Source organism: Pseudochaenichthys georgianus, chromosome 9 (assembly GCF_902827115.2).
Source record: "Pseudochaenichthys georgianus chromosome 9, fPseGeo1.2, whole genome shotgun sequence".
Classification (NCBI taxonomy): Eukaryota; Metazoa; Chordata; class Actinopteri; order Perciformes; family Channichthyidae; genus Pseudochaenichthys; species Pseudochaenichthys georgianus.
In genome coordinates, this window is record NC_047511.1 from 9,244,213 (window position 1) to 9,258,990 (window position 14,778).

The following is a 14,778-nucleotide window of genomic DNA, read 5'->3' on the forward strand; positions in this document are numbered from 1 at the left end:
TGGAAACGCAGCATAAAGTGAGACTGGCCTACCAAGGCCTAACTATACCGTACTAAGCCGTGCGAGGCCCTGCAGTGGAAATGCGCCATAAGATGCCAAATGGTCAGGTATTAGTAAATGCAGTGATTTATTGTGAGGATCTTCCTCATCCTTTCATTCATCTCCTGACTGAACGCAAGCTAAAGCACTTACTGTAATGCATTTTTCTTTTTGCTTTGAGAGGCAAATGTATCATTCCAAAACAGTGAATTAGCTGTTCAAATGTTCCTTATTCTTTCCATTTAGGAACAAAATCCTTTTCTTCCATGCGATATGAAGGATGTGAACACATTCCTGGCAGGAAAAGGGTATTCTCTCAGCATGTAAGGGATTTTTAAAATGATGTTTCTGCTCTATATAAATGGCAAAAAGCTGCTTAAAGGGAGTGCATTTGAGAAAAATTGCTTATATTTACAAAGATGCAAAATGACTTGACAGATATTAGTAAAGGCAGTGATTTATTGACTCATGGAGAATTGTTGTCATCCTTTAATTCGCCTTCTGACTAGACGCAAGCTTTCAAAGTTAATGCATTGATTTGTTTACTTTGTAATATAAGGCAGATTTAACGTACCAGCACTGTTAGTGGGTTAGTTAACGGAGGAGTCTTTGATCTTTAAAGTGGACCCCCTCCTCTCACAGCTCTCCGTTAGCGCAGGCCTGCATGGAAACCATCCTGGTGGGCCTGAAGCCACTGTACTTCCCGTCTGGACTCGGGTACTCTCCCCGGACTCTCCCTATGCAGCAGCTGGGGATGGCAGGGTGGCTGTTGCTGGGTGGGACCCCAAACCTCCAGCTGATGTACTGACTATAGGCGCAGTGACGCAGGGCGGTGTGGCCTGGACCAGCGGGGGCAGACAGAGGGTCCCGGTACAGGAGCACGGCCTCCAGCAGGGAGCGACGCAGCACCAACTGCTGGAACAGAGGAGACGAGGCGATGCAGGCGCCCTCGCTCCGTCTGCAGCACAGCTCCTCCTGGGGGAGGGAGGAGGGGGTGCAGCGGGCACACTTACACCAGGCAGGGGGGCTGGATTTTGGGGCCGGGTCAGATTTATGGTCAAGGGGAGGCTGATGGTCCTGATCCATGCTGACGCCCGGCAGAAGCACATAGGCTCCGAGGTGTCTTGTGTCCTCCTGTCAGGAGAAGCACACATCACTGTATCAAATGGAGAGAGTATTTTGGGGGGAGATAAAACAAATACAGGTGTGATGCTGTAAAAAATAAATGTTTAGTTTTGATGATTTTTCAGTTATTGACTAGAAGACTGAAACAAATTGTTAACGATAAGCACGATAAAACAATACAATGCGTAATCGAACTTGATAAGAAGCTCTATAAACGTGATTTCCCACCGTGGGTCATAGCAATGGAGCGGGAAGCAATGAGCTTTTATTGTAATTCTAACCCGATTATGTTTCAACCCTGAAAGTTACAACAAAAATGTAACTTTAGCTTGGAGCTAAATATTTATTTTAGGTTTGAATGTCATTATTAGGACAGAACCACTACTATGTATTATTGTTCAGACGTCTGCAGCAGGCTCACCTTGTGCGACTGGACAGATATCGGTGTGATGTCTTGTAAACTATTCTTCTGTGATATCTTCACCAGTCGGATATTGTTTTCATCGACGTAAGACACGCAGAGAACGCACTGCAACACACATTATGAAAACACTTTAACAATGGGTTGACAGAAACATTATGACACCACATCATCTGCTGTATTAAACCATTCATCACCTTCTGTTTGTCCTGGACTGACTCCACTTTCTTCCCCGAGAAGTTTTGTCCGACATCTGCAGAGTAACATCTGGTTCCAATCACCCAGTCGATAATCAAAGTCGTCTTGAGAATAAGACAGAGAGTTTTACACTTCATGTACAACACACTCATTCTGCTTCAAATTCGCTTTCCAATCCTCCAGCTGCCTCTGATTTGAGTTTAAAACAAATATGCCTGTATCAATTTAAGAGGATGAGAAAACCCTTTCTCTGTTAAGTGCCTCCATAACCTAAAGCATTCATTTGTTTTCATCTTACAATTTATAAATTCAAATAGTCATCAGTACAATTTCATTTTATTTCACTCTACAATATTTAATTTGACATTCTGTTCTTGTATATCTTATTCTATGTACATGTACATAGACTCCTGCATTGACTTGATCACTTACACAATTCTCTGGGAACTTTGGGATGTTGGCCTTTAAAGACCATTTACACCAGTAATATAATAAACAATATTCTGAAATAGCCCATTCTGCATAAGCTGCACTTTTTCTAGTGATACTTATGGTGTTTATTGATCCTAATATTGCTTTATAAAAAGGGGTTTAAAGACAGTCGAGAGAGATAAAGTCAAACTCCAGACTGGGAACATCCGCCTCAGTTTCATCACAGACGCCTCCTCCATGATTTCCTAACGTGGTTTCACTCTGACTGAACAAGTCATCTCTGAACGGAGACCATCATGCACCGAAGTCCACAGTGGAATCTGTTTTGTTGCATACCAATGTATTCTAAATAAGACTTTGTTTCTGCTGCAGCCACAGCTCTTACTCTCAACATTCCCACCAATTGCGTTCTGTGGCGTTCTTCTCACATACTGAGCTGATTTAGCTCTTTTCTGTAGTGAAATTCATTCCGTTAGTCCAGATGCATCCACCATTTAAAGTCTCACTTTTGTATACTCCAACACTGACGGCCATTGTGTAGAAATGCATGAATGGACACTTTTGTGGTCTCTCACCAGAGCGTAGTACGACAGTGTTGATCCGATGTAGATGATGAGCACGATGAAGCTGAACTTTCCCGCCTGGAAAACACATCAACGGTCAATTTGATTTGATTTTTACACATTCTCGTCAAGGGTTTTAGACAAACTGCAGTGAGGAGCTCCTGTGTGCTGTGTGTCCTGTGTGATAGGATTTTGTATTGATCAGATATGGCATTGTGAACAATTTCCTCTCCACAAAGCAAATAATTTATTCCCTCGATTCTTTGGGTCCAGGTACATTATTTTTCCGTTTAATCAGAGCCAATTTGTTTCTACATTTTCCGCCATATTGGAAAATATTATTTAAATAATATTAAAATATTTTTTCAACAATTACTCCTAAACATTTTGAGCAATCATCACTTCTAAAGAAAATCACTGCTATCTCACAGATGAATCTTATGTTTATGTTTGATACAGTGTTGCCTTAGCTGGCGTGGGACCCTAACGGCCCGGCCACACGGCGGCGTGCGTTTAAGCTTGGCGGTGGGCATGTCTGAAGCTGGGGGAGTTCTCGCGAGCAACGCGACCAACAACCAATCACATGAATCTCCCGCCCCCGACATACAGTTTACGAAGTAAACTGGATATAAACTCCCCAAACAGGCGAAAACCTACCAGTTTCACCCACTATCTCTGCCACCTCCCTCCATGCCTGGCTCCTCCGGTTTGTATCCCGGTAAGCGATTCCCTACCGCTATGATTAATTTCTCCTCCATTTTTTGGAATATGAGGAAATGACCTGCGGTGTGTCTCTCCCAGCATACATGGGGTTTGATTGGCTAGCACTTGTCCTGGCATATTTGCATAAACGGGATTTGATTGGCTGACGCTTCCACCGAAGCTTGAGAAGCTTCAAAAGTTGAACATTTCTCAACTTTTGCAGCAAGCCACGCCAGCAAAGCTCCGCTTCGCTTCCCACAATGCATTTCGGCAAAAAGTCACCCTATTCAAGTGAATGGTGAAGCTCTAAACGCACGCCGCTGTGTGGACGGTGGCAAGTAATATTAGGCTTGGTAATGGACATGAAACTGTCTAACATTGCAAAAGCACTTTTAATGTATTTTTTGTTTTTATTAACCTGTAATTTTCTGATATGTTCATGTGCAATGCATTATTTGGTAGGTAAAGTAAATTGTATTTTGTCGTAGTTTTACCAGTTAAAAGTTGCAATATGTGATACAATGCGTCACCTGCTAGCTTAATTGGACTAATGTCTGTATTGTAACCACCTTTAACTAAATAGCAAGTGCTGAAAGTGATAGTTAATGTGTTAGCGGGTTAATTGTAAGCAGGCTTTTGATATTTTATGTCTGATGTAAGTTGGAGAATGTAAATAATAACAATAAAATGTTTTGCGAGATCTCGCAAAACCCCGTTGCAGTTTGTAGACGGTCCCTAAGCACTCCTCTCCCTCCTCCAGCTGCAGATTGTGACCAATTCTTGATGTTTAGCTCGGATGACGGCGCGTATCGAACTGTTCTGATAAAAAAGACTCTGTAGCTCGTTGTCTACCTTGCTATGATTGTAAAGTCATGTTGTTTGTATTTTTACAACGTTATGTTCGTGAGTTATTGATCCGCGAAATTCGAATCTGTCAATAACTCAGCTCAGAGGGACGTGCATGTCCCCTCGCTCTGAGTGTTCTCTTGAGGTGTCTTCACTTATGTGAAACCCTTTATACATACAGTCTATGTGTGAAACCCGTGCCTCTTGCCAAGCACTGATGTTATATCTTTATATTTAAGGCCAAGCTCAAAGTAAAATCGATGAACCACTCCATTGTTGTGGTTTCTGTGTTGCCGTAGCAGCCGAACTGACCAGGAAGTACTAAATGAAAAGTATTGTGAAATCTCGCAAAGGGGTTTTGCAAGATTTCACAAAACATTTGATTTTAGTTCAAATGTTTTTCTTTTTCTTCTCCATGTCCCCTAGGGGGCTCCGTAGATTTGAACAAATGGAGAACTTAAAATAAATAAATATATGAAATCCCAAAAAGTAAAGAAAAAAAGAAATGGGGGAAAACCAACCCACCTGTCCAAACACCATGACGTCAAACCTGATCCCGAAAGCTTTGTATAGCGTCCGCTCCTCCACTCCATTCACTGTGTTGTACTTTGCATATCTGATCAGAAGACAGCCGATATGATGGATCACAAAAACACTGCAGCACACAGCTTAACCTGACAGAAGAGCCTCGGAAACTGAGCGGTTTATTTTTACGTATATATATAGTACTCATATATAGTCCTGGCCTTGTCTTATCAGCACAAACCTTTGGCTTTTGGAGGACTTAAATAAACAAAGCTCCTACATTTCTGACTGTGAGGTTGACCTTTGACCCCGGCTCACCTGAAGTTGAGGCCGGGGTACAGGGTCCTGTTGCTCTCCTTCTCGTCCAGCCGTCTGAAGGAGTATCTGGGCAGGCAGCGCTGCATCAGCCGGTCCAGGTTGCAGTCCCATTTGATCAGGATGCCGATAACGCCACCCTGTGGTCAAACAGAGGGAGTGTGGGTTAAATTATTAAACTCAAAACTGATCATAGGAAGAAAACACAGAAAAGGACCTTTTATATCACTCCCTGTTGTAAAGGCAATGTTGAATATCACATTCCGAAAAGCTAATTGAACATGTTGGGGTAGTTGGTGGAGGTTGTTTTTTCTCCTGGAGGTGAGGAACTAAGTGCATTAGTACTGCACTTGATGAAAAATAATTAGAACTATTTTGGAGCTACAGAATAATTGAATGCATCCTCAATTTAATCTCATCAAGCAAAAATATAAAATTGCTTGTTTTCATGATGAAGTCACAGCATCATTTCTTTCTATGACTAAGTCCTTCAAGTCTTATACATTGCCAATGGAGTTTCCAATTGAAATTATAGTATTTTTAGATTTTTCTAAACATTTAAAATGTGTGTCTTGACATTTGAAAGAATCATGGCTATAGGTGCAGTACAATCTTTTTTTAAAGTCCATTTGGAAGGAGGATATTTTTTATTTTTTCAGAGGCCCTGTTATGCTAGGGGGTTTTCTCTCTATAGTGTTTTCTATAGGTTTTAGTGCATGTAAATGGTCTGCAAAGGCTAAAATCCCTGTGTTCCCTCCAGAGGGAGTTTCTCTTCCACACACTGCCTCCTGCCTGAAACGCCTTCATTGGACTCCTTTGTTTACTTCAGTAACATAATGACATCACTATGTAACACTTGCACTTCCATTGGCTAGCGCTCCAACACATTGTAGGTGATCGGCTAAGGGGCCAGTCACCTACAATATATACTCTAATATACTTTACTGTGACATGTTTTTATCTACCGAGTAGAGGCACTAAATACAAATATGAAGCTGAAAAAGAGCACAATGTTCTAGAGTGAAGAAACATCAGATAATTATGATAACAAATAAGAGCAGAAAACTAAAGTGATTTCTTAAGTACAAACATTGTTTGGTATTTATAGTGTCATAGCTAACTTCCCACTTGCATCCAGACAATTTGAAGAAAGTTTGCAGAAGCTAGACTTCCTTTTTTTGCTTGTTTCATTTCAACAGTATTTGATCCGTAACTAAGGACAACAGAGTGAAACCCAAACAGTGAAAGTGAATTAGAGAAAAGCAGATCTGCTCACTGTGGTGTCAGTGAACTGTGGCTAAAAACCAAAACGTTGTTGGAAAAAATGATTTACAGGAAAATGTTTTAAAACATGTGCCCTAACCTCTACGGCCATCTCAGAGAACTTCTCCCCGGCCTCTCGAACGATGTCCCCCAGCCTGAAGATGGGACACAGAGGGTCTCCTCCTCTCTGACAGCTTCGCAGGTAGGCGTCGTTCATGTTCGGGAGGATGTTCCTTCTGCGACAAAAGATGGACTTTAAAATTCACAGAAACCAAAAAATGATAAAAAAATAAATAAATTTGCTTAATGCTTAAACAGTTTGATGATATGCAAATGAGACATGAAGAATGGTAAATAAACCCAGCCAGAGGAGAATAGTACCATTTTTCTTAATAGTTGCACCCCGACCATTTCCCCACATCATCTCCTTTACTTCAGAATATATACATTCTTACTTTTTATGACATTCATATTTCTCAAATATACATTAAGGTGCGAGGAACAACATACTTTAAAGCTAATTCAGTGTGTTGAGGTTTTTCTCAATGTTTTTTTAAGATTTAAACTGCGGCACACAAAGCTGCGTAAAGTTAGGAAATTGTTTCAATGTCCATCAACATACAGCTGCCTCACCGGATGTAGTTGAATGCAGGAAACCTGATATTGTTTTTGATGAGGACGGTGAAGTTCTCAGCTGCTGCCAGCAGTGCAGGCCTGCATCAAGGACAATTCTGAACGTCATACAGTGTCGGCAATGCAGTACATTTTCATTGGGAAACACAGATTAAGAAAAATACTCTAAAAAGCCTCTGCAACATCAGCAAACAGCAGAAACGTGTTAGAGACTAGCCGATGTAGATAGTGTAGCATTTAGCAGCTAAAGGAACAGATTTCCCTCGTAAGATGGTGGAGACCAAAAATAGAGCTAAAAGAGAGACAATGCGACTGTAAATGAAAAACAATGTGCAACTTAAATGTTATGAAGTCAGTGTTGTGTTCACAACATGTGTTACATAAGTTTTAGGCATGTAAATGGTCTGCAAAGGCTCAAATCCCAAACTTCACGCAAGAGGCCTTTGCCCATCACATCTTGCGAGGGAAATCTGTTCCTTTCTCTGCTAAATGCTACACTATCTACACCGGCTAGTATCTAACAATGTCTGCTGTTTGCTGATGTTGCAGAGGCTTTTTAGAGAATGTAACTAAATGATGTGTCTCATATTCTCAATCACAACAGAACAACCAATCAGAGCAGACTGGGCTCTGGTTTCAGGGTGAACATTGGTGCAGCAGCACAGGCAGTGTGAGAAAAATAAAGACTTTTTTCAAAATTAAAGTATGTAAACATGTCACAGTAGAGTCACAAAATACAAATATGAACCTGTAAATGTGCATCATATGTCCCCTTTAAGTTATATTGTGTTCTATTGGTTCTTCAAAATGATATCAGAGGATCAAGTGAAGTTAAAGAGGACATATCATTCTCATGTTCAGGTTCATATTTGTACTTTGGGTTACAACTATGATATTTGCATGCTTCAGTGGGTTATTGAAACACCCGTACCCACCCTCTCACTGATACGCTCTATTTTAGTGCATGTCTCTTTAATTACCCTTCAGGAAATGCCAAGTTTGCTTTGATTGGCTTGCAAAAACATATATTCTGCACATTAACAAGCTGTGGGTGCCGGAGACCCCTCAGATGGGGGGCAATATTCTAATGAGCCTGCAGCTCACAAAAAAAGACCTGCCCAAGTCAGTGGGTTGTTGGGCACTTCAGATACATACAGTAAATGTATGTGCAGTTTACCTCGGAGGACTCCTCTTTGTTTCCACTGGACACCAGGCAGAGACCTCGCAGGTTTTCCTCAACACGTCAAACTTCACACATGATCCCGTCTTAATCCCTGTACAGGGAAATAAACAGTGTTGTATTTCAACTCAACTGATCTGTCACAACTCAGTTAGAAAAAACGTAAAAGATAAGCTGTTTACAGTTCGACTGTGGCACAAATCTTTAGCAGAGAGCTGAAAGCTACTGCCTGAGGATAACATTGCAACACGTTATTGATAAATTCCTCTTCCTCTTGTGGAAACAGCTGTTAAATGAAACATACTCGCTTGGGAAAAGAATGTGTTGGCGGATAAGACAGGAGTGAAATATTCCATAAATTATAGTCACACAAAGTTGCCTCTACAAGTCTAAATAACATTTTTGACTTGTATCAACACTATTGTAATAATTACATTTTTCTTCCAACTAAATTAATGGGTAATGCTCCAAAATGAGGTCTGGACTGGAGGAGTAAACAGATATGTTGCATGCAGCGGTGGAAAGTAACCAAGTACATTTACTTATGCACTTTACTTGTTGAGCATTTTCCGCCACTTTCTTTAACTCTACTACACTTCAGAGGGAAATGCAATGAACAAATAAACTACGCTGTATTATTTTACATTTAAATAAAACTTTATTGATCAAGGGTCAATAAAATAACCTCCATATTTACAAGATGCAACATTGGAGGGATAAACACATTATTGCATCAATAGTTATGATGCAATGATATACTATGTTTCATTTTGAAATTATTTTGAAATTAGTTTTACTTTAGTTCTTCAAGTTTACGTTGATGCATATTCTTATATACTTTATGTTTTGTAGGAGTTCTTCGGCACAATGGTGTTAAAACTTTTACTTCAAGAAGACTAAATCTAATTTCAGGTCAATACTCCAGAAACCCACATTTCATTTACAATAAAAAATGCTGCAAGAAGCTCAAAACTGAAACAGGACCACAAAAAAGTGATGCACAGAGCTGGGACCATTGGCTTGTTGATGTTCGCGGATTATAAATTAGGCCAACTGTCACTGTTGGCAGAGTTAGTCTGTTTCATAATTGTGATAGCATATTTGAAATGGCTAGGTTAGCTACGTTAGCTAGCTAGCTTATAGCAGATCTGCAATAACATTTGAAGGAATCATGCAATCACTTTGTCATAAGCCAAAAATGTATTACATTTCAGGTAAATTTTCCACTGACAGTTTTCCAACTTTATAATCCCCGAACGTCAACAAGCTCTCCGGTTCCAGCTGTGTGCATCACTTTTTATCGTCCACCATTTTGTATTTGCAGCGTTTTGTTCATACAGGGCTTTCAGAAACATTGTTGGTGAAGATGTTTCTTTAGCTGCATGTGTTTTGGCAGGTGTTGTTTTTCATATTTGAAACTGCAGCGTGTTTCTCAGGATGGAAACGTTTTGAGCCGTTGCATCGCGTTTGCACCTGTAGGCCACCATCCTTTTTTTAAACTGTGGCTTTATACTGAACAAAGAAATTGCAATCTTGAGCACTGTCTTTGTCTCTTTTTTCCCAGCCTCCTCTCTTAAAATAACCGGCCCAAGCACAGGCCCCCCCCAAGGAAATTGTTCAAGAACTGCCTCTGTATAAATCTTCCATCATTGGTTGCATGTATAGTAGGCTTTACATTACCCAGGTTACTACAGTAAGTTGAGTGCATGTACATGTAGAGAAGGAGCAGTGAGTGTACCGTGGCTCTGATGATCCCAGCCTCCTTTCTCACAGTCCTTATCAGTGCGACACAATCTTCCTTTAAGGGGAACCTGGAATATAAACACTGATGCGAAATAAGTAATAACCTTTCATCGGAATCATTGTACAATTAGGAGCACCTTTAACTACATAACATGTGATCAATAAGGATGGTAAAAAAGAGCACCTCTGGGCATTTCCCCTGCTTCTGATTCTTTGTCATGAGGACATTGGTCACCACAAAGAAGGAGTTTTTTTCCTGAAAGTCAGAAAAGAAAACATAAATTCTGCTCTTTACCAAAGACCTAAAAGAGTGGTATAGGAATGAGTGATAAAACCCGGACATGACTTAGCATTTTACCAGTTCTCTGGATCTCTCTTCTGAAAGTCAGTGTTTTTTCTTAACGTGTTTTAGTTGGCCTCCTAAATAGGGTCTGTAGTTAACACAAGCTAAAGAAATGTTTGCGTTTTGTTCTACAACATTAAATATGTCTGCAATTACCTTAAGCTTCTATGTGTTATAAAATGGGCAGTTACTTACAAGCGACTAACTGACACTACCAAACTAAACTAAACTAAACTAAACAACTAAATATTGGTTGCTTAGCGCTAGGTAGTTAGCTGGTAGTTTGCTTATGCATTATGTTACGATACTTCAAAGATCACAAAGAAAATGTAATGGGGTTATAATGTTGAAAATACATTTAAGTATCATGTTTGCCACAGATCTTACTTCCAAACCCTATTGCTTTTTGTCAATGGAGCCCTTGTGACGCTAGCTCTCGGGTAGGCATACAAAAATACATTATCACTGCACCACTCTATGCCCGGAGCACAGAGGACCTCCTACCTGTGAGGGCCCGCTGTAGTCCACCACATCCCAGACGACGTCCCCGACCCCGGGGAGCTGCGTCTGAGCCACACCCTTCACCTTGGTTGTGACAGAGCTCACCACCTGGTCAAACTCCTGGTAGCTCCTGTTCCACAGCAACATGATGCTGCAAAATAAGAACCAAAAAAGAATCGGTTGGTTGACAATAAAATGTAGTCTTGTGTAATGCCATGACACACAATATGTTAAAAAAGATTCAGTAAAATACTCACACTACTATAAGGGCAATGTGAATAACATTGCTAACTTATCTAATAGAAATGATTGGATTTTATTTTTTAATGCGTTAATTAACGCAATTCACATCAGGAGCAGTTTCTCCACTAATGTGATTTAGATCTGAAACAGTGTATGGCAGCAAATCCTCACAAAAGATAAGTGCCAGAGATGTTTGTTGTTTAAATATTTTGGGGAATTTTTATTTTCAAAACAGTATTTTTTTGGTCAATCAACTGATCGTTGTAGAGCTAGTCCTTTTTATCTCTGCCTCTGATGCTTGCATTTTGAACAATGCGTTTTTTTAATCTGTCCCTTGATGATTGCACACTATCCCAGTAATAATAATAATAATAATAATAGATTACGTTTTTAGCGCTTTTACAGGTGCTCAAAGACGCTTTACAGATATAGTGAAGATAAAATAAAATAAAGGAACAACAAATAAATATATAGTTAATGTCATAATATATCATAGTTAATGTCATATACAGTAATGTCATATTATAAAGTTAAATCAAAAAGAAACAAATAAATAATACAAAACAGCACACAAGGATGTCGTGTATTATTACACATGTGTGTATATTACCAACTATCAGTAAGGATTGCATTTTCCATTCCCATGTATATTTCATACAAACCGTACTACTGTCACATCCAAACATGTTTTCATTTCGATCACTATTGAACATTAAACACGTTTTTTTATTTCAATAAAGTCACTAAAAGTATTTTCTGAGCACTATAGGAATATTACAGGGCACATTATAAGACCACAAATATTAAAACAAATATTCTACAGAGTATACACAGAATAAGTAAAATATTGGCAGTGAAAACATGTTTGGGAATATGGGTAGGCTACCGTATAATAAGTAGCCTAATACCATATACACGCAGTTCCTACCAAATAAAAGTTCGTTTTTTGCTAACTATATCAACGAGAGGCGGTTAAGTTTCATTTAAACGCTAATATCATGTTTGTAATCCTGGACATGGCAGCCGGTAGTAATGGTGACCGACTGACCGGGGACCTGTGGGGGTGAATCCTGAGGAGCAGAGAGCAGGCAGCCGCTCCCCGGGCAGACCACCGTGGAGCAGTCGGTAGAAGACGGAGACAGTCCGGGTCACTCACCAGATGAACAGCAGAATGGCTACGTTCAGGCTCCACTTCAGAGAGCCGAGTTTAACGCTCTGGATCCGGACCAATTTGTTGGTTTCATACTGACACAGAACTCCGCAGCACGGCATGCTGTTGCTGTTTCAGGGTGCTTTCTGTAGCGGAGGAGGAGAGGAATCTCGGACTCACTGCTTGACACTTCTTCCTGTGTGCACGCGGTCACATGTCCAGACTCCTGCAGGCTGCAGCTACTCAACTACATCACTGCAGCTGCAGCATTCCACTGAAACTGAGCGAAAAAGGCTAGAAAAACAACCAAATACAGCAGCATTTATCTTATTAATGAATGCGCACATGTGTTACACACAGTGTAGGAAAGAAACTTAAGCCTTACTCAAGTAGGCCTACTGAACACATTTCAAGTGTTTTACCTAAGTATTTTCTTTCTTTGCCACATATTCTACTCCACGACACATTCAAAGGGAAATATTGTAGATCTTACTGCACTACATTTATTTTACAGCTTTAGTGACTTTAAAGATTCTGATTTTGATATACAAAACTTAAAAAAGATTATGTTTTCATGAAGATGAAAGCAGGGCCGGCCCTAGACTTTTGGGGGCCCTAAGCGAGCTTTGGCTTGGGGACCCCCTCACTCTAGCGCGTTCTCACTACACACAACACGGAACCAACTTTTGTCTTATGATGTTAGCATAAGCACACATATTGTATAAATAAGCATGTAAACACCGTGGACCTAACCTCCTCTAGGGGGGTCCAGGGGTATGCTCCCCCGGGAATATTTTTTTTTAAATATTGAAGTTAAAAGCATCAATCTGGTGCACTTTGAGAGCAAAATTAAGAGATCTATGGATACATATCTCAACACCCATATGAAACAGAACTGTAAACAGATTTTTCTTTATGGATATTTTACAAATCACTTAAACTGTATTCTTGTTTTGTCATATAGTATTTCATAACTGTTTTTCATTTATTCTCTCTGGATGTCCATCTCATAATGTTCACATAGAAACTAGCTGTCAATAGGAATATAATTCAGAAGAATTATAATTTCTTGCAAAAATCGTTCACAAAAAGAGGTTGCACATTTAAATTCAGATGTTGTTATGGCAACGTCAGTGGCCAAACAGCCACATTTACTGCTACAAATACGTTCAAACCATAGACTGTATATATAAATGGACGTAGGGTCCGTGACGTCATCCATAGGATTCTGCAGACTTGCCGAGAAGCCCTTAGTAGGCGGAGTCGGCCACTAACGGCTCGACAGTGATGTCAGAGTTCATCTCCCGCCTGCTCCAAATAAGGGCAAAGAGGCGGGACCTGCTGCCACCGAGCTGGAAGTTCCAGAGCTAGCTGAAGCTACCAAGCTAAGCTAACATGCTCCCCATCTGCACACTGCCGTCGCATTTTACGTTTCTAAGGTAAGCGGACATGAAACTATTCAGCAAAACTATAAATAATAATCTAAGTTATTGAGTTTTTAGCATAATACTTCAGAATCTTAAAATCCCTTAACGTGTGTATGCAATTGTGCTAAATTCAACACTGGAATCAAGCAAATATTAATATGTTTGCATGACATTAGTTATTTATATTTTGATATCACTTAATTATACGTTTAATACATTTAAGTCAAGCTAAGGTACATGTGATGGTAGCTAGTTAGTGTTCTTACCTGTGAGGCCTCCTCCAAACAGCATAATAACCAGACTGTATCATTAAAACTAAGTACCAGTTCTAGATCCTTGACTTTAGACAAACAATTCAAAAGACAAAATGTATTTAAAGACCAATCTTTATTTGAATGTGCCTCTTAACCTGAGATATTAGTTATACAGTAATAGTATTGACAATCTAAAAAAACTGAGCAACTCAACAGTCAACTTTATATTTCTTATTGTCTAAAGCATTTATTATTTTCATTTCCCTCTCTCATATTCAGTGTGGACGGATTGAGACAGCGTGGTGTCCAGAGAGCTGCAGAGACTTCAGGGAGAAACCTCCGTGTGATGGACATCCTGTCTGTTGGTTTGGAGAGGACTGAGGGTCTTTCCTCAGCGAGGAGGACCAGGCCTGATGGAGGAGCTGATACCATAGCTGATACAACTGCACAGGCCTAGTCTGTCACTTTATTTGACTAAATGTGTTTACTTATACATTTAATAGGTTTACACCTTCTGTCCATGTGCTTTTTATTTAAAACATGTTTGATTAACTTTTGGTTCACATTTCAATAAATTGTATTTGTATTTGCACTCCTTTCGTCCATTATTCTTACTGAAAATGTTAGATTACACATTCACATCTGACCAGTGGCGAGCCGATATTCTAAGAAATAATATTTGAAAACAATAAAAAAACAACATTTTTTTTTAAATATTTTTTTTTATATGTTTTTGTTGTTATATTTTTCATTAGTTTTACCAAAATAACTTGATTTAATTGTATGTAAAATAATATTTCCAAAGAAATAAATCCTTCGAATCTGCCTGTTCAATTTCTGTTAGAATGTGAAGGGTTAAATGCCGTCTCTGCGAG

At 39.7% G+C, this 14,778-nt stretch overlaps 1 protein-coding gene across 2 annotated transcripts; it reads right to left on the reverse strand.

Moving 5' to 3' along the window:
- Positions 1-478: 478 nt before the first annotated feature.
- LOC117452986 (P2X purinoceptor 4-like) lies at positions 479-12,460 on the reverse strand. Of its 2 annotated transcripts, none has more exons than XM_034091811.2 (13): positions 12,229-12,460; positions 10,833-10,980; positions 10,170-10,241; positions 9,981-10,053; positions 8,240-8,336; positions 7,063-7,143; positions 6,530-6,662; positions 5,170-5,306; positions 4,852-4,942; positions 2,791-2,856; positions 1,783-1,887; positions 1,586-1,693; positions 479-1,173 (listed from the first exon to the last, which is right to left on the reverse strand). In XM_034091811.2, exons 1-13 carry the CDS (start codon positions 12,342-12,344, stop codon positions 676-678), a joined length of 1,725 nt encoding a protein of 574 aa, XP_033947702.1. In that variant the 5' UTR covers positions 12,345-12,460; the 3' UTR covers positions 479-675. The 2 variants fall into 2 exon arrangements, with proteins under 2 accessions (XP_033947702.1, XP_033947701.1); XM_034091810.2 differs by having other exon boundaries at positions 6,530-6,665; positions 12,229-12,459.
- Positions 12,461-14,778: the final 2,318 nt, after the last annotated feature.

What these genes read in the sequence shown, in the direction of transcription:
- LOC117452986 (XM_034091810.2), bottom strand. Translation starts at nt 12,344, where the DNA reads ATGCCGTGCTGCGGAGTTCTGTGTCAGTATGAAACCAACAAATTGGTC. An exon ending in TACCCCGGCCTCAACTTCAG is followed by an intron (nt 4,943 to 5,169) that starts GTGAGCCGGGGT and finishes TCTTCTGATCAG; the next exon opens with ATATGCAAAGTACAACACAG. An exon ending in CAGTCCAGGACAAACAGAAG is followed by an intron (nt 1,694 to 1,782) that starts GTGATGAATGGT and finishes TGTGTGTTGCAG; the next exon opens with TGCGTTCTCTGCGTGTCTTA.